The sequence below is a fragment of the Myotis davidii genome, unplaced genomic scaffold (genome assembly GCF_000327345.1).
Source record: "Myotis davidii unplaced genomic scaffold, ASM32734v1 scaffold554, whole genome shotgun sequence".
NCBI lineage: Eukaryota > Metazoa > Chordata > Mammalia > Chiroptera > Vespertilionidae > Myotis > Myotis davidii.
The window spans coordinates 1063646-1089410 of record NW_006285312.1 but is presented as its reverse complement, the minus strand read 5'-3'; the positions used below and the strand labels follow the sequence as shown (position 1 = coordinate 1089410).

Sequence of the window (25765 nt, the reverse complement as noted above, 5' to 3'; positions counted from 1 at the left end):
TCATATGTGAAAAGTCAGAGAATTTTATTGACTTTTATATGTTCTTGGAGAAAATCATTCACATGTAAAAGTTTGAAATTTGATATGAGATTTATTCACACTTTATTTTACACATAAATTACTTAATTTGGGGATCAGACAATTTTTCATTTCAAGAGGACTTTTACATGATTACATTCACAAAACTGGCACACTATATTAAAAAACGAAATCAAACAGAGCTAGACAACTATGCAGCTTTATGCCAATGGAAATCTCAGCACACACCACTCCTCATGCATGATTGTGCAAGTATCTGCTGTGACCTTACTAGAATATGAATGGACAATGTCTGAGGTCATGAATGATTGTTTATAAAATAAAACCTTTCTCAAGTGCTTCTCATTTTGTTATAGAAAAATATTACAAATAAAAATTAGTACTATTCAAGGTGTCCATTTCAAAATCACATGATATACAGGTTCAAGCTATTTTCCCTCTCATATAGAGACATCACCTCACGCTGTGCAAGGACTGAATCGGCCTCAATGTACCCTGGCAGCGTGATCATCTTAGTGACGACATTCACTATGCCGACTGATTGAAAATGGGAGTGAACGAAAACAGTCAGATTGGGTTTACTCATAATTTGTTCCTAGTCTGAGACTCAAAAAGACTGCCAGAGAAACATGACAAAATTTGTATTTCTTCCTGATACAAGAAATTTGTCTAAAAATCTGTAACTATAAGACAGATTTGCTTTTTAAAAGAAATGATTAATATTTTTTTTCATGGTTAGATTCTTATTTAGAGAGGATTCAAATTTTTAATTTGGGCCCTCTTTTCCCGGAGGGTGGGAAGGATGGTTCAGTATTACCAGGTTTATTCAACAAACACAGGGGTGTTTCAAAGAGGACTACAGAGCACTGTTACAATCAAACTGTAAGTTTCCTTTTCTTAGACTTATGTAAATTTTAAAGAAAAGGGATCTCTCATAAGCTATATACAGCAGTTTACACTTCAGTGTTTTTCACTTGATACACAGTTAAAATTAATTTATGACAAATACTTGTCACATGAATTTATGTAGGCACATCTAAACTCTGCAGCTCTACTGGAGGGGAGAGGTCTTCTGTGGGATCATGATTCTGGATTCCATTTCCTGAATAAGTGGAACTGAACACAGGGTCAAGGTTACTGTGCTGGCTCTTTTCTGAACAGATAATGGTAAATACACATCAACAAACAGATTTCTGAGAATGTTCAGGGTTGTGCTGCTTGAAATCACAGAATAAAATATTGGAAAATACAAGATAATGACAGATCAGCTAGCATCCTATAAAATGTTATTAAAATTATAACAGATTCTGTCTAGAGATGTGTGTAATTTGTAGGAAATTAGGAAAATAGTGTTTTCTCAAAAGGTTCTTTGAATTAAAATAAATTTATATAAAAGAAAGTAATGTTGCACCTAACTGTATTCCTACACTGTACTTATAAAACTCACTGCAGAGAACACACCTCTGAAAATTGATGAAAGTGTAAGAATAAGCAGCAAAAGACACAATTGTATGACTTATTTTTTAGAACAAATTACTCCTTGATTTTCTTGGCAGTACATGGGCATAAATGTACTTACATGCAATATGGCTGGTACTTATTACCGATATTGGTAGGCCGGGTTGTATTTAGCCCTATTTTTCTTATAAAGATCAAGCAGCCATGCTTTCATAGTACATATGTATGTGGTTATACATGCATCATAGGTATACATGTATATACAAACACACACACACGAAAGTCTAAATATCAAGTTAAATTTCAAAATTACTTTTTCATTGCTGTATTAAATTGTAATGATTTTGTGAATGCACAATTTTGTTGAGAAAGGAAATGCTTAGAAAAATTTTTAAATAAATTTTCAGAGAATGTAGAAATGTGCAAAAAAAACTAATGATGTAAAATTTACAACATACAAGGGTCTGAAAACTGTACCAACTACATATGTTAAAGAATGAATATTCTTCTTTATTGAAAAAAAGTGATGTAACTATTAAAGAAAAATTTGACTCCCTTGCCACCCCAACCTTATAATTCACCATCTAGAACAATATACTATTTTAAAAAAGTACATATTAACTTCGAGGTGAATAATAAAACAATAACGTGAGAAGAATAAAATTATATTATATAGGTACCTGTATAATACACCAATTCTTCCCAGCCATGTTTATGCCATGCTGCATTCCGTATATCTTCCCTTGTCTGAAGGTCCTTGTAAGCTGAAATAACCACACAGAAAAAACAAGATGTAAACCAAACAGAATGCCCTACATTCCACTCGTACAGCACTAAGTATTGATCCAGCTGCTCATCTAGTTTTCACGGAGACTACTTTGGGAATTTAGTACCAACTTTGGGCAAAGTGAGGGTGAGTTTCGAAGACAGGTAACTGAGAATTCATCTCTGCATATCTCAATACTCTTCTGTATAAACTAGGAAGCGGGGAGTGAACACTTGGGACACTGACTGGGGACGAAGGAGGAGGGAGAAGGGCACTGCCTAAGAAGACACAGGTGTAGAGTCTGGCCTCTCTTGGACACTGAAATCCACGTTGTTCCTGGCCTCTGTCTGCATGAGGCGGATCCTGGTGGACTTCTCACCCTGCTGTTGCTCCCTGAAGCCTCGCATCCTCCCCATGGGACAGAGGTAAAGGCACTGTCCTGTGTCCGCCACAGCCTGTCAGAGCTTTGCCACTCACTCTAGTGCCTGCCTGTGTCTATCTCCTGACTCCCTCACCTGGGCGTCCCCATTCAGACATGCTGTGGGCACGGAAGTGAACGGAGTGTGCACATGGCGTGACCTCCGTTTGCGAGTCAAAGCACATGGTGACCCTGACCTATCAAGTACATCCCTGTGCGGCTCATGTATGGAGTATGTCTAGGAGGATGTGCAGGAGCCACTCCCGGAGGCCTCTCCAAGCTCAGAGGACGAGAGTGAAGAGGTCTGACTTTTCAGTTTATGTCCTCTGGACAGACCATACACTAAAACAGAAAAATGACTCCACCCCTACCTCAAATCAATGAAGGTTAGATTTATATAATCTTAAAAGGCAGGAACACAACACATTACTTAAAGTTCTGTCTCCAAACCTACATTTGAAAACGCTTACACTGATGAGGTCAAATCGCAGCTAGCGAAAAACCCCAGGACACTGCTGTCCCCGAGGTTCTGTGGAGATGCGGGTTATTTGTGGCATCTGTCATTGGGTGCAGGGTTTTCAGTCTCCTAAATGACCAGGAAGCCCCACGTGTGCAGCTGAGATGAGCACCTGGTCGAAGCAGTGATTGGTGGGGGGAGGGTGGGGGTCTCCTCTCCAGACCCTGGTTTGCAGGGTGTTCCAGGAACACAATGTAAAAACTACTTTTCTACCTCGGCTTAACCATCAGTCTTAGGCTCCTGGTACATATTCTACCATTCAGCCAGTCTGCACTTTGTAGTTTTCTGAGCCCTTTTTCTAATTTCTCATGTCTCCATCACTGTTCTAGTCTTTCCTTCCCATGGTTACCTGCCAATCCCATCTAGATCCTAAGTTTAGCTACTATTCCATCTTTTATTAATTTTCGCCCTGTGTTATGATCACACACTGCCTTGGGACATGTCATTCATGTTTGCTTTACCCCTCATTAACTAGGTCACCGTACCTCTGTCACCCAGACATGCCAACACAGCAGGCAGACGGGGTGTGGCACCTGGTGGGACCAAACAGGTCAAACTCACCCTTAGTTCACTGATATGGTCTGGAAATAAGTTAGGCTTTTCATTTCTTTAAACTTTAATAACCATTTACAAATGTGCCCAGAATGTTCCTGTTCCAGCAGGGAGACAGACACAGACAGCCACAGCTGTGACTACTGGGGCTCAGGAGGGTGACATGCACTTCGGGGGAGGGGGACACTGAGTCAGGCTTGAAAGATACCGAAGAAGGAAGAGGCCAGTGAGAACAAGACCCCGGCGGGCAGCGAGTTCACGTGCAGGGAGCTGCCTCTGAGGCAGCAATGGAGAGGGTGCAGGGCCCAGAAAGGGTGGTAGGGACCGTGCCGTGAAGCACTCAGTAGCTTTACCATCTTGCTCTGCCATGGTTGCTGACGTCACCTGTTTCCTTTCACCATTATCCCCTCCTGGATGATCAGTTTACCAGAAGTCTATGGACACTTTTGCTGTTGACCTCTCATTCCAGACAGCCCAGAACTTAGCTTCCATTGTGACATTTGCATTTGCTACAGTTTCAGATGACTGACTTGAGATACCCTTTACTGCCTAGTACCTTTTATTTAGTAATAAACTGTGAAGTCCCAGGAACACAAAAATGAAGGAATAAAACAATGAATACCCCAAAGATGATGCACCATGTATAACTGCCCAATCTGAGAGAAGAATCCTCCAACAGCTTCATCACCATCCTGTCTGAAGCGAATTGCACGAGCCCTGCAAGGAAAAAATAGAACAAGGTTCAGACATTGAATTAGGATGGTCACAAGAATCAGTAAATTTCTTCCATACTCGGAACAAGTTTTTCAGAATAAGACTAATTTTAAAAAAAATTATCAGATGCAATTGCAAGTTATTTTAATATATGTAACATGTAAACGTACCTTTCTATAGCTATACTAGCCATTTTTGTGGGTAAACATTAATGACTTTTAAAATAAAAACATGAGGATATGTGGTTGCACTGCTGATTCTTTTTTAAAAAAATATATTTTATTGATTTTTTACAGAGAGGAAGGGAGAGGGATAGAGAGTTAGAAACATCGACGAGAGATAAACATTGATCAGCTGCCTCCTGCACGCCCCCCCCCCCCCCCCAACTGGGGGGCGGCAACCCAGGCATGTGCCCTCACCAGGAATGCCCTTAACCGGAATCGAACCTGGGACCCTTCAGTCCGCAGGCCAACACTATCCACTGAGCCAAACCGATTAGGGCATGCTGATTCTTCACATAAAGTCAAGAAAGGTGGCGGAGGATAGGACCAGTGAACTTAAGAATGGCTTCTTATAAAACTCGCTGAAAGTGAGGGAAACCTGGGTATGAAGACACCCGAGATGCCACAGGGAGAACGGGCTGAGATGAAGGAAGCACACCCTCACAGCAGCGGGAGACAGTGACTCAGAGAATCACGGCAGCTCTCTGAACTATAAAGGCGATTTCCAAGATTTGCAACCTCTCGGAAGCACACAGGACCATGAGGGTGGGACTTCGGGGCCACACAGCATCAGGATCAAAACTGAAGCTTCTGCTGGGTATTTCTTCTTACCAGAGCAAACCATTAGGAAAATGAGTAGCAAATGGCATTCACTGTGTATTATGTGTGGAGGAAAGTATGGACATACGTTGTCTCTATTCGTATAGCATGAAATTGTGATTAAATTGGCTGACAATTGGCACCTGTCTTTAACTTTCCTTAAGAATTCCTATTGCAAAAGGTATCAGCTCTTCCAACACCTTCTTTCATATCTGCTCCAGGTACTTTATTTTTATATTTAGTGATGCATTTCCTAAAAATATTTTGAAATGTATATATTTTTCCAAAAGCAGTTTTCTAGAATCAAAGCTGAAAGAATTTATATCAACACTACCTAGGCTTTCTATCGTGGTCCCAGAGGTGGCAGGACTTGGGAAGATGGGTTTATTCTAATTCACTGTGAAGAGCTGGAGGCAAATGAGCAAGCATGCCAATCTACTAATATGTACAGGGAGACATAACCCTCTAGGGATGATTTTCAGTTGAATTGATTCGTGAATTCCCTTCCTGGAGGCAAACTTCATAGTAACTGAATTAGAACATCACCAAAGGGTCAGGGGGCAGGGGTTAGAGCAGCCGTGGGCAAACTACGGCCCGCAGGCCGGATCCGGCCCGTTTGAAATGAATAAAACTAAAAAAAAAAAAAGACCGTACCCTTTTATGTAATGTTTACTTTGAATTTATATTAGTTCACACAAACACTCCATCCATGCTTTTGTTCTGGCCCTCCGGTCCAGTTTAAGAACCCATTGTGGCCCTCGAGTCAAAAAGTTTGCCCACCCCTGGGTTAGAGCAAGGGCAACCTGTGGTGGGAGGGAGGAAGCCAGGCTCCTTAAGATCACGTCGAAATCCTCTGCTCTCATACATGTGCCCCACGCTTTCAGGTTCTTTTCTGGTGAAGGAGGGATCTCTTGTTATTGCCCCTATGGGTTACCCCCAAATGATATTAAATTCTTTAACTTTTGCATTTAGAATTAATGGATCAACGTCTTCACAAAAATTACAAATCTGATTGGTAAATTATTGAGATTAAGCAAATCACATTAACGTGCAGTCTAACTCAGAAGGAAAAAATGCTCCTTCATTGCCAGTGATAAATATTCAGGATTATTCATTTCATTCTGAATTTTTCCAGCTCAGTTACAGTGGGCAAAGAAGACATACTTGCCTTAGCCTGGTCAAAATCAGAAGCATGTAGTGAAGAGGAGATCACCATCTTAAAATAGTTACCTATGTGCCAAAATATAAATTGAACGCTGAACTGGTTTTATAAGTAGTTTTCAAAATAACTGAAGAATCATCTCAGTTCTTCCTCACGGATTCCATGGGGGGCAAATTTTAATTAGTAACAAACAAAAAAACAAAAGCAAAAACAAAAGCCAACAACCCCAGAACAATCCGACGCTATGGACAACTAAATTATTACATATACAAGCTCCTCTCCCCCCTCAAAAAAACCCTTAACCCCTTCCCCAACAATTTTTTTGTTAAAAACGTTTCTTTTTCAGACTAATTTTTTTATTTTGGTTCTATATAGTATTTTTGATGCTGGTTATGAAAACAGTTTGTAACTCGTCTTCCTATAAACCATATTTTTTTACCATATTTTCTTAGTATACTCGTCGACGACTGAAAAAGAACATTTTGTGAAAACGAGTATACACGTTTCTGCGGGGGAAGGGGTTAATAAAACGGTGCCTGTAATATGAGGGAAAGTGAGTTGCCACCCCGAAATACTTTTGAGACATTACTTTAAACTGGTTATTTTTAGGAAATGAAAGACTTCCCCTAACTGCCTAAGAGAATTTAGATAGAGGACATGCTACAGGAAGGGAGCTATTAGCAAAGATAACTACTGTGTAAGACAGACCAGGTGCCATAGACAGGGAGCAAGGCCTGTTTGGTCAAAGTCCTCTCTGTGTCTCACTGTTAAAGATGGCCCAGCAAACATTATTTTTGTTTTGTTTTGTTAGCAAATGTTTGCTTTTTCATCTCCATGTGAATTGCCTTGCTGCCTCTGAAGTCCCAAACCACAGCACTCCTTTCTCCTTGGCTCAAGATGGCATAGAAGCCTTAACTGCCAGGTATGTCCTAGGGTCTCATATTCTTAGGGAACATACATAATAAATTTGGTCATTTTCTCCTATCAATCTGTCTTATGTTAATTTGATTAGTCCAGCCAGGATTTAAAAGGGTGGGAGGAAAATGTTTTTTTCCTCCCCCATATGTACAATCAAATATATATTTCTTAGTTTTCAAAATAAAGGAATTTCTAACTTTGCATTCTTTAACCTTTGATGACCTAAAAAGAAAAGACTCATTAGAAATAAAGATCATAGAACCATTTTTTGGAGCTAGAACAGTTCTTAAAAATTATCTAGTCCAATGCAAGAAATTTTGTAACAGAAGAAGAGCATATATGTTGAAAATAAATAAAAGTCACAGGTTCTCCTTTAAGGATAAAGATGAACCAAGGGTCAATAGCTGACCAATGACCAATAATCTACTCTTGCATACCTCTTAATTATTGAGGCTTTATATTATTATACTAGAGGCCCAGTGCACAAATTCGTGCACTGGTGGGGTCCCTCGGCCTGGCCTGCAACCTCTTGCAATCCAGAACCCCTTGGGGGATGTCAGACTGCTGGTTTTGGCCCGGTCCCTGCAGGCCAGGCCAAGAGACCCCATTGGTGCATGAATACATGCACCAGGCCTCTAATATGCATTTAAGATCTTTGGTTAATCTCTTCCTGCCCTCCCTCCTGCCTCCTTCCCTCTGAGATTCATCAGCCTGTTCCATGTTTCCATGCCTGTGAGTTGAGTGTCTGCCCCCTGGTGGTCAGTGCGTGTCATAGCTACTGGTCGAATGGTTGCTTAGGCTTTTATATATATAGATATTTGGCTTGTCTTTTCTCTTATTACAATAGTCAGGATTTCCAAATACAACATACAATTACTAGAGGCCTAATGCACAAAATTCGTGCAAGGGCCTCAGCCCTCGCAGCCCCAGCTTTGTCTGGAAGGTTGTTTGGCTGTCCGGTCTAATTAGCATATTACACTTTTATTATACAACTAGAGGCTCGATGCACGAAATTCGTGCAAGAGTAGGCCTTCCTTCCCCCAGCTGCCGGCACCAGCTTCCCTCTGACACTTGGGACCTGGACTTTGCTCCAGCAGCTGGCAGGCACCTGGGCTTTGCTCCAGCTGCCAGCAGGCACTCAGGAACCAGGTTTCCCACTGGCCACCAGCAGGCACCTGGGACCCAGGCTTCCCTCCAGTCCCAGCTTCGTCCAGAATGAGATCCAGTCTAATTAGCATATTACCCTTTTATTACTATAGATCATAATGGTGAAAGGTGGTAGTATTTTGTTTTAATGGTAATGAGCATGCTTCTTGTGTTTCACCATTAAGTTTAAAGTAGCTGTTAAAATGGAGAGATAGTTTTATCATTTAAATCAGGGCCAGCAAACTACAGACCTTGAGCTAAATCCCACCCTATGCAGCTTGTTTTTATGGCCCAGGAACTAGGAATGGTGTTCACATTTTTAAGTGCTTGAAAAAAAAACCCAAAAAATTTTATTTCATGACACATGAAAGTAGGAAATTCAAATTTCAGCATCCATAAATAAAGTTTGTTGGAACAGTCACATTATTCATTTACACACTGCCCGAGGTTGCTTTCGCATTACACAGCAGAGCTAAGTAGCAGTGACCAACATAGCAAGGTCCACAAAGCCTATTGTATTTACTATCTGGTCCTTTACAGACAAGTTTGTGCCAACCCCTGATTTAAATAAAATGTTCTTTATTCCTAATTTTAGTGTTTTTTTAAAATTAGGAATTAGCATCTCTAATAAAATGTGTCAAATTTTATCAAATGACTTCTGAATATGAATTAAGATGATTTAAAATTTTTCAATTATGAAATACTAGAGGACCGGTGAATGAAATTTGTGCACTGGAGGGGGGGGGGGAATCCCTCAGTCCCCTGCACCCTCTCGCAGTCCGGGAGCCTCCGGGGGATGTCTGACTGATGGCTTAGCGCTGACGCAGAGGCAGGAGAGGCTCCTGCCACCACCACTGCACTTGCCAGTTGTGCGCTTGGGTTCTGGCTAAGTGGTGCTCCTCCTGTGGGAGTGCACTGACCACCAGGGGACAGCTCTTGCGTTGAGTGTCTGCCCTCTGGTGGTCAGTGTGTGTCATAGTGACTGGTCATTTGCCGTTTGGTCAATTTGCATATTAGGGTTTTATTATATAGGATTTTAACCATTCTAGTCACCTAGATTTTTAAAACATGAACACTACGTTTTATTGTATTTGCTTCAGCTCTTTTTGCATTGTAGCTCTCTTTTAATCCTCCTCATCGCCAACCCTGTCTTCCTCCCCCATCAGTCACTACTCTTTGGAAGTAGTTCTCGCTCTTGAATATGAGTCTTGTTGTCCATGGTTTTATATTTCTACTTTATATGTATGTATCTATGAACAATAGTTATATCTTTTTATATAGCTCTTGTTAAATATCTTGTCTATATAACTTTTTAAAATCTTTTTAAAATTTACATAAAAGACATCATGTTGTACATATTTTTAACTCTCTCCTCAATGTGGTGTTTCCAAGATGACTCTGCTAACAGGTACAGATCAGATTTACTTTAACCACTGTATAGAATCCCACTGCATGAATATACTGTAATCTTTCCACTAAGGCACAGAGCTTGTCTACAATATGGCAACTGCAACAGACTTTCTTTTCTTATGTGACCACTAGTTTTTTGCCATCCATTCAACACTTACCCCTCAGGATGTGCCAGACCTTGCAAGCAGCTGTAGAACTGGAAACGGAAGGCGCTGCTGGGGTGTGATAAATGCTCTAACAACGGCATGGAAGCATGTGTTGGGAGTGCAGAGGCCAGAGCAGGTTTTGGGCACCTAATTCCAGCCTCATTGTATGTGTTACATTAATCAGTTTCCTCACTTTGAGTCAGCCTTGGATTCGTGTATAAATTCTCTTTAGTGAGGTATGTCATTGGTAGCTTTTATCAAGGTATATTTTACATACCATAAAATTCACGTAAGTGTACAATCCATGTTTTTAAAGTAAATTTCAGGCTTGTGCAGCCATCACTACAATCCAATTGCGCAGAAAGATCCCTTGTGCGCCCCTCTCCAATCAAGACTGGCCATGTGTTGATAATTATTGAAGCTAAGTAAAGGGAATGGAAAGAGGGGAATCCATGGATTATTCCCCCTAGTTTTGTATATGTTTGAAAAATTTCATAATAAAAATGTCAAACAACACAATAGTCTAGTATCAAATCACAGCATTATCCCCAGAATTTACCCCTAGACTTAACATGATGGCCTAATATAATCTATTACTAAGACTTACAAACTCACCATTTGGTAATATACTCACCAGTAATTGCCCCATTCAATCATAGTTCCTGGCTGAAAAGAGATTTGAATTTTGGCTTATTAGTCCTCTTATGAAGAAATATAGAATAAAAGTGTAATAAAACAAATGAGAAAACTAACTTAAAAATTAATTTTTAATAATGTGAGATGTAACAAATTAAAAAATGCAACCAAATAGCCCTGACCGGTTTGGCTCAGCGGATAGAGTGTCGGACTTAAGGGTCCCAGGTTTGATCCTGGTCAAGGGCATGTACCTTGGTTGTGGGCACATCCCCAGTGGGGAGTGTGCAGGAGGCAGCTGATCGATGTTTCTCTCTCATCGATGTTTTTAACTCTCTATCCCTCTCCCTTCCTCTCTGTAAAAAATCAATAATTAAAAAAAAGCAACAAAATATTATTACTCACTGTGTTCATACTTATCCTCTAGTGGAAATAAAACAGTCTATGGCTTCATATAAGAAGACAACATACTGGGTGGGGCAAAAGTAGGTTTACAGTTGTTTGTATGGGAAATAATACAGTAATTAACACATAACAACACAAGAATAAACTGTTTCACCCACAACTATAAACCTACCATAAGTCATTCAGTTATGGTTGCTCTCAAAACCATGCTTAGGCCCATCCTCCAGATGTACTTAATTATTAAACTGTTGGTAGGTATTCATTCAGACTTTATTTTGAAAGCTTTAAAAAAATTCTATTTAAGTAAACTTAATAAGGACATCACGTTGAATTTCCAGTATGATGGTGAGTGTTGAACAATGGTGCTATCTGGGCTTTCTTGCTAGTAGTCATTTAGTGGACGGACATCTAGAAAGTCTTACAAAATATTATTTATTCCCTTTTAATCTTATAATCTTTAATCTAATAAATTAATGAATCAATTTATTCAATAGTCACACATTTATTAGTTGCTTTAGCTCAATTACATTAGATGCTAAATAATGTACTTAGTGCTGCATTTTAGGTCTTTCCTCTTAAAAATAGAAATGCTATATAATGTCAAATAATAAATATTATGTATAAGATTAGAAAAGACAAAAGAGCTTAGCAGAAGAGAAGGAATGAGAAACTACGAAGATTAAAAAAAGAAAAAAAAAGAAAAGAGGACTAGATAGGGGTGACAACGAGCCAAAATATAATGCCAAACAAATCACAGAATGTACACTCAACTTTTTTATCAGCATTAAGGGTACTCATTAGGAACAGTTAACTCATATTTCAGTACTTACTCGAAGTTGGTAAGATCTGAGTTCATATATATTAGGTCCTGGCCGTGGAACAGGCTCATTCCAGAAACTGAATTCTAATAGCAGCTGATTCTTCCTGGAAAGAAGCATGTTGCTTCTTGCCTTCCGGAAATGCAAAAATTCCTTCGAGTGAAAAAATGTGCTCATGAAATCACCTAGTATTTATACATAAGCCCGCTTTAGTAACAGTTGCATTCCTCCTATAATAGAATACTATTACAAATAGGGTCCCAATGTTCTGAGACAGTCCCAGTTTACATCTTTTTTTATTTTTATTTTTTGGTGAATACTCACCCGAGGATATTTTTCCATTGATCTTTTAGAGAGAACGGAGGAAAGAGGGAAAGACAGAGAGAAGCATCGATGTGAGAGGAACACATCCATTGGTTGCGTCTCCTGCACGCCCCTGACCAGGGCCCAGGCCAGAGAGGAGTCCGCAACCAAGGTACATGCCCTTGACTGGAATTGAACACAGGACCCTTTGGTCCGCAGGCCAACGCTCTATCCACTGAGCTAAACTGGTTAGGGCCCAGTTTACATCTTATCAAATCAGCCCAACGACTATTACCATTCCCTTTCACTCTCAAGTGTCCAGATTTAGATGACAAGCTACATGGCCACCCTAATTATTTAAATGACAATATAAACAAATGCAATTTCCCACTTTTTAGGTTCTCCTAACAGGGGGTGACAGTGTAATAACAACAGTGACATGAAGACTACAAACCATCAAAGAATTGGGAGTATCTGAGATCTTGCTTGCGGGCAAGTTTGGCTCAGATAAACTCATAAAAATTCAAACAAAACAAAACAAAACAAAAATCAAAGAATCCAAAAGCCATTTATATTTGGACTGGGAAGCTATACAAAAGGTTTTCTTTCCTGCCCCGCTGGTGTGGTTCAGTGGTTGAGCATTGTCCCACGCACCAAGAGGTTGCTGGTTTGATTCCTAGTAAGGGCACATGCCCGGATTTCAGGCTCAATCCTCAGTAGGGGGTGTGCAGGAGGCAGCCAATTGATGTTTCTAACTCTCCCTCTCCCTTCCTCTCACTCTAAAATCAATAAAAAAAATTTTTTTTCAAATGGGTTTCCTTCCTAATAATGTCTGTCTGTTAAAATTCTCTCCACTAACATGCACCTGTTAGGGAGGGAGAGGATAGCAAAGTCAGCCCAAGGTAAAGAATATGTGGCTAGATGTTCCTGAAGCAGGTGTTAGTTAACCAAAGGTTGATTGTGTCTAGAGTGTTGACTTACCGGTTTCAAAGTACCAGCTTTTCAGTTTCTAAGTACAACTGACTTTTAGAATGAGAACTGCTATTTTAGCCCTGGCTGGTGTGGCTCAGCTGCTAGGAACGTCATCCTATACACTTTTAAAAGGCCCCAGGTTTGATTCCTGGTCAGGACACATATCTAGGTTGTGGAATCAATCCCCAGTCCTGGTTGGGGCATATATGGGAGGAAACCTATCAATGTTTCTCTCTCACATCAATGTTTCTCTCCCTCTCTCTCTCTAAAAATCAATGAAAAATGTCCTCAGGTTTGGCCAGCGTGGCTCAGTGGTGGAACGTCGACCTATGAACCAAGAGGTGACAGTTTGGTTCCCGGTCAGGGTACATGCCCAGATTGTGGGCTCGATCCCCAGTGTGGGGCGTGCAGGAGGCAGCTAATCAATGATTCTCTCTCATCATTGATAATTCTATCTCTCCCTCCCTTTCCCTTCCTCTCTGAAATTAATAAAAATATATTTTTAAAAAATGTCCTCAGGTGAGAATTAAAAATAAAACAAAACTGTATTTTAATAATATTATAACTGGTTACTTTATGTTTGCATTCATCTTCAGAGAGTCCAAATAATAAAATTTTTACTACAAAAAACATTTAATTCTGTACTAACACCAGTATATCATTAGTGTAAAAATGTAAACATCTTTCAAAGTCATCACCTGGTTTTCTCTGAGTTTATTCATGACCTCCGTGAGGGCGGGATAGCCTCCTTCGTACCTCCAGAGGTGGACTGGAACACATTTGAAAAGATAACATCCATTTAGAGTTTCATGATTCTCTTACCTTGAAAATATTCCAGATGCGTATAATATTAACACAGTACAAAAGTACAATGTGCCATATGCTGCCTATGAGTTACAATATAAAGTTATAATAACAGATTCAAATATTAAAACAATAAAAAAGTTTTTGCAATGAACTTTCCCTTCCTCTCACTTTAACTATAACACCAGACTGAGACTTGGAGAGCTTTGATTATAAAAACAAGCATGGAATTAAACATTCTGTAACGGCTTAAGGAACAAGTGCTTATGCCAAAGACGTCTGCTTCCTACCAGCTTGATCCTGCTCGCCATACCACGTGTTCCAAGTGCCCACCAACGTACACGGGTAATGTTTGTCTTCGTGAATCTTTGGCAACACCTCTTGACTTAAAGAGAAGAGACAGCAACACGAATTAAACAACCAACAAAATTATACCAGGTGGACAACACATGATCAGTAACAGGAAAAGGTCACCTACTCCATGTTCTGATAATTGACCTCAGAATATATTTATGATAAAACAACATGCAAAATTAACCTTTTCGCTGAATTCTGTTCTACTCTGATACCCCACTTATCAGAAGCTTAGGTTTCTGATACCCTCAACTTGAGTACAGTGATAAAAATGATAACGAGCTAAAGGTTCCAAGATTCTAGGAACTATGGGTGCCACTTGCCATTTCAGAAAGAAGTACTTAAGAATGGTGATGTTTATAAAAGCCAAGTTTTGCTGGATTCAAAGATAGGAAGAATAAGGGAAATGGAAATAGTAGGAAAAGAACATGGGAAAAATAAGAAAGGGAAGAAAGTAATGTTTAAGTCAGGGGAGAGAGCACAATCAGGCAGCGGTAACGGGGCAGAGAAAAGTCAGCCGTAAGTAAGGAGGAAGACAGAGCTAGAACACAACACAACTTCAATAGTTCCAAAGGACATTTCGTGACAGTAGAATCCAAATGAAAAATACAACAGAAAGCAATGATTAGGTTCTATTCAATGCAACCCACTGAGGGGATCTGAGCGTATCACGTAATCCCACACCGGACACACCACCCATTCCATCAGCATTGACTGCAGAGAGCAGAGGCAAAGCCACGCCAGGTCATGGCAACGTATTACCTGAACAGAGGTATCAGAGCGTGGTTCTATGGAAACCTTCCTATAGTGCAGATTCTAATTTACAGGGAAAGGGAAGGAGACATAACTATGCCATGCCAAGAGAAAAGCTAAGCCTTTCTTTTTTTGAACAGAAAAATTATGATAAAAAGTATAATACAGGTTCAACAATGGATAAAAGACATCAAGGATCAGAACTGGAACCAGTTCAAATTATTTGCTGACACTGAGTGATAGTAAACTAATAGTCACCACTAGAGCTGGGGGACCAGGATAGGGTGTATACCAGTGATGGCGAACCTATGACACTGAGGGGATCTGAGCGTATCACGTAATCCCACACCGGACACACCACCCATTCCATTACCATTGATTGCAGAGAGCAGAGGCAAAGCGGAATGGGGCAGAGAAAACCATTTTTTTTGGTTGATTTTTCTTTGTTAAATGGCATTTAAATATATAAAATAAATATCAAAAATATAAGTCTTTGTTTTACTATGGTTGCAAATATCAAAAAATTTCTATATGTGACACAGCACCAGAGTTAAGTTAGGGTTTTTCAAAATGCTGACACGCCGAGCTCAAAGGTTCGCCATCACTGGTGTATACTAACAGTCAACAGAGAAAAGGTCAGAATGGTCTATGTCTAACTAAACACCCATAAAAGTAAATGCCACCCTTCTAAAAATACACATGGTGTGGTCATTGTCCTGACTCATATAGACTTATGTTCAGAACCAAGAGATTAATGGGAATCGGGGCTGGGATTGTTAGGGAAATGAAAGGGGCTTCCTTTTGGTCGTATGGCATGAGCAGGAAGTAAATAACCCTGAACTGGAGCCATTGTAGGAGGAAGCCTGTACAAATGACCCAGCTGGGTCCAGGAAGGGGATGCCAGGGGGGCGTAGGTTTTCACCAATACAAAGTCATCCATGGATTTGCAGCCAACCCTCTTTGTGGGAAGCCCCCAACCTGCTTTTGGAAGCCCTGGCCTTACCTGGAGGTTGTAAGGTAGGTAATACCTACACCCAGAACTGGATAGGCTGGAAAGAACCTCATTGTTGGGGCCCCAACAAACCAGGCAGGAGTTAAGTCTCTAAGTACTGAAAACAAGGAGCTGCTGAAGTTTCAGAGAAAGGAGAAAAAGAACAAGAGGAAGGAGAAAACAGAACTCAAGCAGATCAAGTTGACAAAGTTTTGCACAATGGATTACAGGTTGAGGTGGAAGTATAGATACAGCTCCAAGTCCAGGAAGAAGTCAGAAAGGAGGTAGTTGGAAATGGGGCTCAACAGGCTGGGAAAGAGATGGAGAAGAAAAAGCAGAGAACTAAAATATGTGTCAAATGGAGAACACACAGCCTTTAGTAACTAAATAATCACAAACAACTAAGGAAAGGGTTAAATAAAACCATGGTGATTGACACATACAGCGATGCTGAAAGAGCAAGGTGATTCTATCTGTTGAGTTTGAAGGAAGAGCAAGACATCCAAATGGAATTATGAACAGACAGAAATCTGAGACAGGAGATGAATAAAAACAGGACAGGGAAGATAACGCAAGGAAACATCAGCATAGATGTTTTATGAGAAAAGATTTAGAAAATAAGTGTCTGCCTTTTTAAGGGCATTTTTTAACAAGGAAAATTGTGCTGCAGTAAGAAATTCTTTACTAATGTTATTTCACAAACCACATCCAAAAATAAACAACAGGTTTTTGCTTCTGAAAATTTTGCTGATTCTGGTGACAGAATCATTCTTCCCTTATAAAAGTAGCAGATTTTAATGGTAAAAAAAAAAAGCTTTTAAATTATTTTTGCTCATTAAAATACTATTTCTATTAATTTAATTAAGAACTGATGCACTTACTTTTCTCTTTAGTCTAGAAGGCTGCCCAGAGGCGGAATGTATGAATGTATCTACGCACAGGCAGGCAGGAAGGTGTGCGGAAAGGACTGAAGCACTGGATGAGGTGATGGACTAGACAACCTTGTACGGTTCCTTCCAACCCTGAGTTTAGTAACATTCTAAGGTTTGTAGCTTATGTGATGATTTACTGTCTGAGTGCTTACAAAATGCCCTTTGTAATCCCACGCAGCTCAATTTAAGAAGCCTCTGAGCGTTCAGCTTTAAGAAAATGGAACAAAGATCTCACTCTGCTATCAAGTGCTGATTGAACTAACAAATATTAAAATCATTATTTTCCCCAAGTAAATGATAGTTTGGTATACACACCAAATTTTGTTGTATGCTTCTAGGCATTCCGGTTTAACATTGTGAACTGAAACAAAAGAAAATTCCACGATGAACTTATGAACAAAGGGAGAAAAGTCAACTGTGAAGATAGCAGACCTATCACTCACACTGTATTTTGTATAGACTGCTTGTTTCCCTTTTGGCTAGGAGATTAGAGTGAGCATCTTTTCTTGGATCAACTTTCCGGACAAATAAGGATTTTAACCAGCTGTCTTCTCGAGGTCTCTGACTGGAAGACGTCAACTCCCTAGGGAATAATAAATACAAAAATTTGAGTTTCACCGGAGATACCAAGATTTCAGTGTCTCTAGGTAGTGTCACATGACATACTGTTTCCATAAATTAACCGATCTATTCAGCAAGCATGCCTTGAGCACCTATTCTAAGCACTACTCTAGAGCCTGGGATACCACTAAATGCCCACTTTTCCATCATGTAGTTCTAAAATAGCAAGAATAAAGTGTAAGGCAGTAACTTGTATCTCTCCTAACCGAGTTCTCATGCTTATCTTTGCAATTTCCACTATGTTGTTTTCCCTCCTGTAAAGCAATTTTTTAAAAAAATATTTTTTATTGCTTTCAGAGAGGGAGAAAGAGAAAAATATCAATGATGAGAGAGACTCATTGATTGGCTGCCTCCTGCACACTGCAAACTGGGGGTTGAGCCTGTAACCGGAGTATGTGCCGTGACCAGGAATCAAACTGGGACCTCCTGGTTCATAGGTTAATGTTCTACCACTGAGCCATGCCAGTCAGGCTGTAAAGCAATTTTTAAAAAATATATACTTTTATTCATTTCAGAGAGGAAGGTAGAGGGGAGAGAGAGATAGAAACATCAATGATGAGAGAGAATAATTGATCGGCTCCCTCCTGCACACCCCACACTGGGGATTGAACAGGCAACCCGGGCCTAAGCCGGCAGGCGGATATCCCCCAAGGGGTCCCGGGCTGCAAGAGGGCACAGGCCAGGCTGAGGAACATCCCCCCTCCCCAGTGCACGAATGTCATGCACCGGGCCCTCTAGTAACATTATATAATTTGCAGGTGTACAAGACTATAATTTGACATTTGTGTACTCTATTGTTTGCTCATCACCCCAAAGTCTGGTTTCTTCATCCTCCCTCCCACCCACTGCCCCTCTGGTAACCACCGTTCATTTTGTTGTCAGTGTCTGCGAGTTTCTTTTTAAGTGCCTACTTCCATACTCTTTCAAGTGGAATTACAAATCTTTGTAATGTCCCTAGAGGGCAGTGTGACATTATCTTATCAAAATTAAAATTGTGGCCCTGTCTAGTTTGACTCAGTGGATAGAACAGACTAGAGGGTCCTGGGTTCGACTGTGGTCAAGGGCACATGCCTGGGTTGTGAGCTCGATCCCCAGTGGGGGACACGCAGGACGCAGCTGATCAATGATTCTCTCTCATTGATGTTTCTAACTCTCTCTCCCTTTCCCTTCCACTCTGAAGTCAATAAAAAAATATATTTAAAAAAAATTAAAACTGTGTAGGCATTTTGGCCCAATAATAGCACTTGTAGTTATGTCCTACAGGCAGCTATATTTAGGTAAATACATCAAGATGAATGCACAAAAACGTTCATTATTGCCTTGTTTCCAGTTTGCTCCTGATACCGGCAAATTTGGATATTCATTAACAGGGACTGGTCAAATGAATTAGGGAATATCCCAAATCAGAACAGAATGAAATCATTAAAAAGAATGAGCCAGATTTACATGCACAGATCTCTGAGAGAAATTATGTGGAAAAAGCAGGCACTGAACAGTATCATAAATACACAAAGTGAACTGCTAGTAAGTGATGATGCTAGAAAAAAATTGAGTTGCTGCTTTAATGAACAAACATTACAAGCAATTTTCTCCCCATAAGAGATTCTTTTAATTTAAAATGAATTCATAGGATATTATTACAAATTGCTAGAAACCAGATAAAAAGACCTTTGAATGATGTAAGCTTACAAATACAGAAACTAAAATATATAAATATAAAATTATCAACGTTTTCTATAATGATCAAGAATTATAAAAATACTTTTTCAAATCCTTCAAAGATTAAAAAGCTGCAAGCTGATAGTAAACAAGCAAAATAAGTTAACACCAATTATGCAATTTTTAAAAAAATATATTTTATTGATTTTTTACAGAGAGGAAGGGAGAGGGATAGAGAGCTCGAAACATTGATGAGAGGGAAACATCGATCAGCTGCCTCCTACACACTCCCCACTGGGCATGTGCCCACAACCAAGGTACATGCCCTTGACTGGAATCGAACCTGGGACCCTTGAGTCCGCAGGCCGACGCTCTATCCACTGAGCCAAACCGGCTAAGGCTGCAATTTTTCTTACAAGTGCAAAGGAGAACAATATATAATCTTAAATGACATTTGTGAAAAGATATTTACAATTCTTCTATCTTGCTTTTACCATATGTAAAATTCCAGAGAATTAAGTGTTAAAACAAACTTTTAAAATAGAGATAAATTATATATAACAACAATTAGCCCTTTAGCAAAACCTAAAACATATGGTATTTGTTTCTGTTTTCAATTCACTGGTTGATTATATAAATAAACTCGTTCTGAAGAAGGCAATTCACCAAATGAGTCATGCTTAAATTTATTTCAATAAAAATAAAAATGTCTTGTCAATTTGTTTAGCCTCTTAAACACACCACATTTTGGAGTGTTTGTATAATATCAGGAAGCAAAGTGGCAAGTATATAAAATTAGTGAGTTACAAAGTAGAATGTTTTAAGGTTTGTTAATGGGACTTTGTATAATTCTTGCTTTTATTTTAGATTTTAAGTTCACTAAACAGAAATTGTTTATTTGTCTTGTAAATAAATTGTAAGAACCTATGAATAACAATTATGAACAATTAAGAAAGGAGTTCAATTAAAGTTTCTAAAAGTATCAGCATTAGGAAATTTCCCAAAGTAATTTTTTCCCTCCTCTTTAGAATTTATGGGTATTATAAGTTAACTAGAGGCCCGGTGCACAAAAATTTATGCACTCGGGGGGAGGGGTCCCTCAGCCCAGCCTGCGCCCTCTTGCAGTCTGGGACCCCTCGGGGGATGACCACCTGCAGGCTTAGGCCTGCTCCCCGGGGGATTGGGCCTAAGATGGCAATCAGACATCCCTCTGGCAGCCCAGCAGCCCTCAGGGCATGTCCACTTGTCAGCGAGGAGTAGCCCTAAGCTGCAGACATCCTTACCACGGCTGAGGAGGCAGGAACACAGCTGAACAGGCAAGTCCCTCTGGCTTGGGTGCCTGGCCAGCCTGGGTGAGGGGCTGATGGCTGTTTGCAGCTGGTCACACCCCCTTTAGGGTGGGGTTCCCCACTGGGGTGCCTGGCCAGTCTGAGTGAGGGGTTGAGGGCCATTTTCAGGCTGGCTGGGACTGAAGCTCCCAGCCTCTCCTTTTTTTGTCTTTTCTTTTTTTAATTCTGGGATTTATTTACCTTCTATAAAGTGAAACTCTGTTCCCATCACTGGCCTCCCAGCTCTGAGGCCTTGGCTGGCTGAAAGCAGGTATCTAGGGTTTGTTTAGCTTCTATAATTGAAACATTGTTGCTTTTGGAGCTCAGAGCTGGGCCGCGGCAGGCGGGGGACATTGGCTTCCTCCATCACTGGAGCAAGCAAGCCTCATGTTTGCCTCAGCTGCGTGGCTGCTGACCGCCATCTTGGTTGGCAGTTAATTTGCATATCGCCCTGATTAGCCAATGGGAAGCATAGCAGAGGTACGGTTAATTACCCTTTTTGTCTTATATTAGATAGGACAAGTATATACTGGCTGCTAGGCACTGGACGAGGTAGTTTGTCAACTCATTTAGTCCTCAGAACAATCTAGCAAGGTAGCTATTATCGAATTTAAAAGATTGACTCACACAGGTTAAATGACCTGAGCTAAGAAGTGACAAAATAAAAGTATGAACCTAGATCTATAAAGTTCAAAATATTTTTACTAGTAAGGAATACCTCCCAAACACAAATCTCCCCCACTGAGCATCTGCCCCAGATTTTAGTAATACCAAAGGTAGATACTTTATTTTACTTTTTAATATATTTTTATTGATTTCAGAGAGGAAGGGAGAGGAAGAGATAGAAATATCAACGATGAGAGAGAATCACACTAACCGGGAATCGAACTGTGACCTCCTGGTTCATAGGTTGACACTCAACCAAAGAGCCACATTGGCGAGGACCAAAGTATATACTTTAGAATGAGTAAAATGAGGTCAGAGATATGGAAATGTTTTGTAAAATAAAGGTAAGTCCAGGAAAATGTCAATGTCATAGGACACACAAGAACCTGAGTGGCGTGTGCTTGTGAACTTTGGCAGCAACTGCAAAACAGTCTGGCCCAGCATTATCTTCAACTGACTGTGAAACTCGGAAATCTTTCGAGTGTCAGGTGACCAAAGCTGCCTAATGTGCCCAGGTCACCTAGCTGTCCAAGCTGAACCATTGAAGGGGGTAGAAGCAGCTGTGCCAACAGCTGTCAGGGTGATAAGATGCAGGTGGGGCTGAGGTTCTTCAATGACAGTGACAAACATTTCAATCAGTGGTCTTTACAAGATCACATACATATGCTGTACAACACTTCACAGAGGGTGTGGTGGGGGCAGCACATTTTACCTTATAGTCATAGCACCCTGAACGCACCTGATCTTGCAAGCTAAGCAAGGGCGGGCCTGGGTAGTGCTTGGAATGGGAGCACTAGACTTTAAATAGAGTAAGCATTATGTGCCAGGCTCTGTGGATATAAAGGTGAACCAGATGCTTGGCCTGCTCAGTCTCATGGGAAAAAACGATCAGTAAACAGCCAGAGTGATCACGGATACTGCAGACTCACACATACACACTGTGGGAGCTCAAGGCCTGTGAGGAGTGAAAGGACTTCAGTGGAGACATTCTGGCCCTGTCTTGGAGGACAAGAAAAACAGGTGGACAAGGCAGGCGATAATTCCAGTCAAAGGGAACAACATGTCCAGGGGCACAGAGTCATGAAACTGTATGGCATATTTCTGGAATAGCAAAGAGTTAAGTAAGGCAGAATAGAATGGCGATGAGATAACGGGAGGGCAAGGGGGGCAGGGTAGTTAGGCTCCTGGGCACCATGCTTGCCCATCAGCTGGATTCTACCTGGTACATGGTGCAATGCTAGCAAGTTAAAAAAAAAAATTCTAGATGTAAAAAGCAGCCTGGGCAGTGACACGGCGGATGGACTACAGCAATAAGGCAGGGAGCGTGTTGCCGAGTTGAGCTAGGGGAGTGGCCATTCTGAAGGCAGAGTGAAGATGTGTTGGAGGTAGAAGGGAGGAGCAGGAGGGGATCAGCTTGGGGAAGGCCTTCTGGTTTCTGGAAGATGTTCCATTACTGGGGAGAGAGAACCCAGGAGAAGCAAGCAGGCTCTGCAGGAGGAAGCGGAGTTTAGTTCTGGGTCCATAAGTATCTCAGGCACCCATGGGGCACGAGTGCATGTCCACTAAGTAGCTGGAACTCTGGGCCTGGCCCTGAGCAGAGCTAAGTAAGAAGTGCTGGCAGGTAAGCGTTCCGGGAAGACTTCCTCCTTCCCCTCTAAGCCGCTCCTGCAAGGTCAGCCACGATACCCCTGTTGGCAAGTCCACCTTAACCTGTTAGCAGCACCTGGCACAGGTGGCCACTCTTCCTTGACATACCTCACCCTGGGCACTGTCACATAACAACGACCTCACTGGCTGCTCCCTTTGTCTCCCGTGCCCGCCTCTTCTTCCTCTATCCGGCCTGTAAATGTTAACAAATCCCAGGCTGTTTCTCAGCCCTTTCTCTATCCATAATCTCTCAAAGTAATATCATTCATTCCTATGACTTAAAAATTGTTACGAAAATTTTCAATCAAATACAAAGCAGTATACTGAAACCCGTGTACCTATCAACATTTAGCATTCCTATATGCCGACAACTCCCCAATGTTTCCTGTAGCCCAGACATGTCCTTTAAGGAGTCAGATAGGTTAGAGTCATACAGGTTTAGGCCAGTGGTTCTCAACCTTCCTAATGCTGCGACCCTTTAATACAGTTCCTCACGTTGGAGTGACCCCCAACCATAAAGTTATTTTCGTTACTACTTCATAACTGTAATTTTGCTACTGTGATGAATCGTAATGTAAGTATCTGATATGCTATTTGTGTTTTCCGATGGTCGCGACCCACAGGTTGAGAACCGCTGGTTTAGGCCAACTGCTTGCCTACTGGCCTTCCCATCTGAATTTCAGCCATCTTAAACTGCTCCCCACCCCACACCTGTTCCTCCCTTTCTGACTTGCTAGCAAGATGGCGGGGACCGTGTGTGCCTTATTCGCTGTTTACAATAACAGCACCCAGCATACGGTGGGCATTTACATATCAATGGAACAAATAACTCAGTAAATGGCACAGGCGTCCACTCAGTTGGCCGCTGCCCTTGATTCTGTACCCTTTCCATAGTCCGACTGATCTTTAAAAACTGAGGATCAGATCATGTCACACTAGAATTTATACCTTCAAACGTTTCCCACAGCTTCCAGAATAAAACTCAAGCTCTCCAAGATGGTTTGCAGGGCCTGGAATTACCTGGCCCCTGCTCCTTGTCACCTGCCCTCTAGCCAGGCTTCCCTTCACTCCTGTGTTCCCGCCGCCTAGACTTTACTGGGGTTTCCCAGCATGCCTGACTCCTTCCCGCTCAGGGCTTTCATGCACACTGACCTTTAGATCGCAGCTTAACATCATCTTTTTAAAATATGTATTTTATTGAGGAAGGGAGAGGGAGAGAGAGATAGAAACAATGATGAAACAAAATCATTCCTGCATGCCCCTCACTGGAGATGGAGCTGTGACCTCCTAGTTCATAGGTTGATGCTCAACCTCCGATCCACACTGGCCAGGCTTAACATCATCTTCTTGGAGAGGCCTTCCATGACCTCGTGTGGTAGGTTCCCCGGTTTTCTCTCACAGCAGATCTGTAAGTCCATGACCTCCTGAGGTTAGTGACCAAGGCTATTATGCTCAGTTCCCTAGGGCTTCAAAGACATCATATACATTCAATATTTGATGGAATCAGATCATTAACTGGGACTGAGTCCTAAAGAACATGTACAGTTAAGGCAGAGGAGAGCCCAGGGAGTAGTCTAAGAGGACAGGGGACCTGAGAGAGCAATCAGAAAGCCAACAGGTTGGACAGAGATAAGGACTCCAGGCTCAAGAGCATGTGGCCCCAGCAGGAAGTCAGGGTACTGGGCAGACCCAGGTCCAGTCTCCAGTTTCCTGGCTTTGTGACCTTGGGCGCAGTGGGTAAACATATTGAGTAAATATCTTCAGCCTCAGCTGAAAGAAAATATGAATTTCAGGGGCTCGTATCACCTGTGTGAAAAAAGTAAGACAAGATGTAGATGCTCAATAACAGAACAAAAATAAAAGGAAGTTGCCCGGCTGGTGTGGCTCAGTGGTTGAGCTTCCACATATGAACCAGGAGGTCGTGGTACATGTCCGGGTTGTGAGCTCGATCCCCAGTAGGGGGACATGCAGGAAGCAGTCGGTAGATGATTCTCTGTCATCATTGATGTTTCTATCCCTCTCCCTTCCTCTCGCTCTAAAAAAACTTAATAAAAACATATTTTCAAAAAATATAAAAGGAGGCTGATTTGTTAACTTGGAAACATCAAATTTGGAAATACAAGTTGAGCATCAGTCCTAGGAAGGGTGCTGGGCCAGAAGCCAGACAAACTTGGGTTCAGGCTAGAAATGCCTTTTCTAGGTGTGTCTCACACCCTTTGAGGTCCGATCTCATCTCTAAAATGCAGATCCTATTACTTACTTTTTCTTAGGCTTGCTACTGGGGTTTAATGGAATAAGTCACATAAAGCAAGAGTTTAACAAACAGGTAGTTTCTTCGCTCTTTCATTTTTAAGTGCCAACTGTATTTCCTAGAGGCTCCTTATTTAATTAAAAGCCAACAAATGAAAACATGCCATTTAAATTATGCAATGCAAAGAAAACGAGAAAGTAAACCTACGTGTAAGTTAGTACAGGCTTTTTTTTTTTTTTAATGTGAAAAAATGGGACATGAATTATGTCAAAGTGATGGATTCAGAAAACCGAATTGAATCCAACGAGGTTAGACAAGAAGTGAAAACATGAACCCGACGCCTACCTAGTGCGGATCATGGTAAATACTTTTTGATGCACGACTTTAAATGCAAGTCACACTGTTCTCAGGACTGAGACCTCCTCCTGCCCTCCCTTCCACGGGGGCGCAGCGCTCACGGCCGGAGAGCTAAGTGGTATCTGCAGCTGCAGACATCGCGGCTCCGCGCGGGCGAGGCGCTCCCAGCCCCCCCGGCGGGCTCCGGCAGGCCCCCTGCAGGGC

At 41.3% G+C, this 25765-nt stretch overlaps 1 protein-coding gene and 1 pseudogene across 1 annotated transcript; one reads left to right on the top strand and one right to left on the bottom strand.

Annotated features, from left to right (window-relative positions):
* On the bottom strand, positions 1–17722 carry GBAS (glioblastoma amplified sequence). Its single transcript, XM_015558996.1, has 9 exons — positions 17476–17722; positions 17348–17393; positions 14293–14387; positions 13897–13967; positions 11936–12076; positions 10702–10733; positions 4373–4467; positions 2178–2261; positions 1–1155 (listed from the first exon to the last, which is right to left on the bottom strand). Exons 1-9 carry the CDS (start codon positions 17705–17707, stop codon positions 1091–1093), a joined length of 861 nt encoding a protein of 286 aa, XP_015414482.1. The 5' UTR covers positions 17708–17722; the 3' UTR covers positions 1–1090.
* Positions 17723–25461: 7739 nt separating this feature from the next.
* Positions 25462–25765, top strand: part of LOC102764215 — a 4089-nt pseudogene continuing 3785 nt past the window's right edge.

Coding starts and splice junctions, on each gene's coding strand:
- GBAS (XM_015558996.1), bottom strand. CDS start 17,707: ATGGAAACAGTATGTCATGTGACACTACCTAGAGACACTGAAATCTTG. Junction 13,968..14,292: donor TGGCGAGCAGGATCAAGCTG/GTAGGAAGCAGA, acceptor AATGTGTTCCAG/TCCACCTCTGGAGGTACGAA. Junction 10,734..11,935: donor TCAGATCTTACCAACTTCGA/GTAAGTACTGAA, acceptor ATCTCTTTTCAG/CCAGGAACTATGATTGAATG.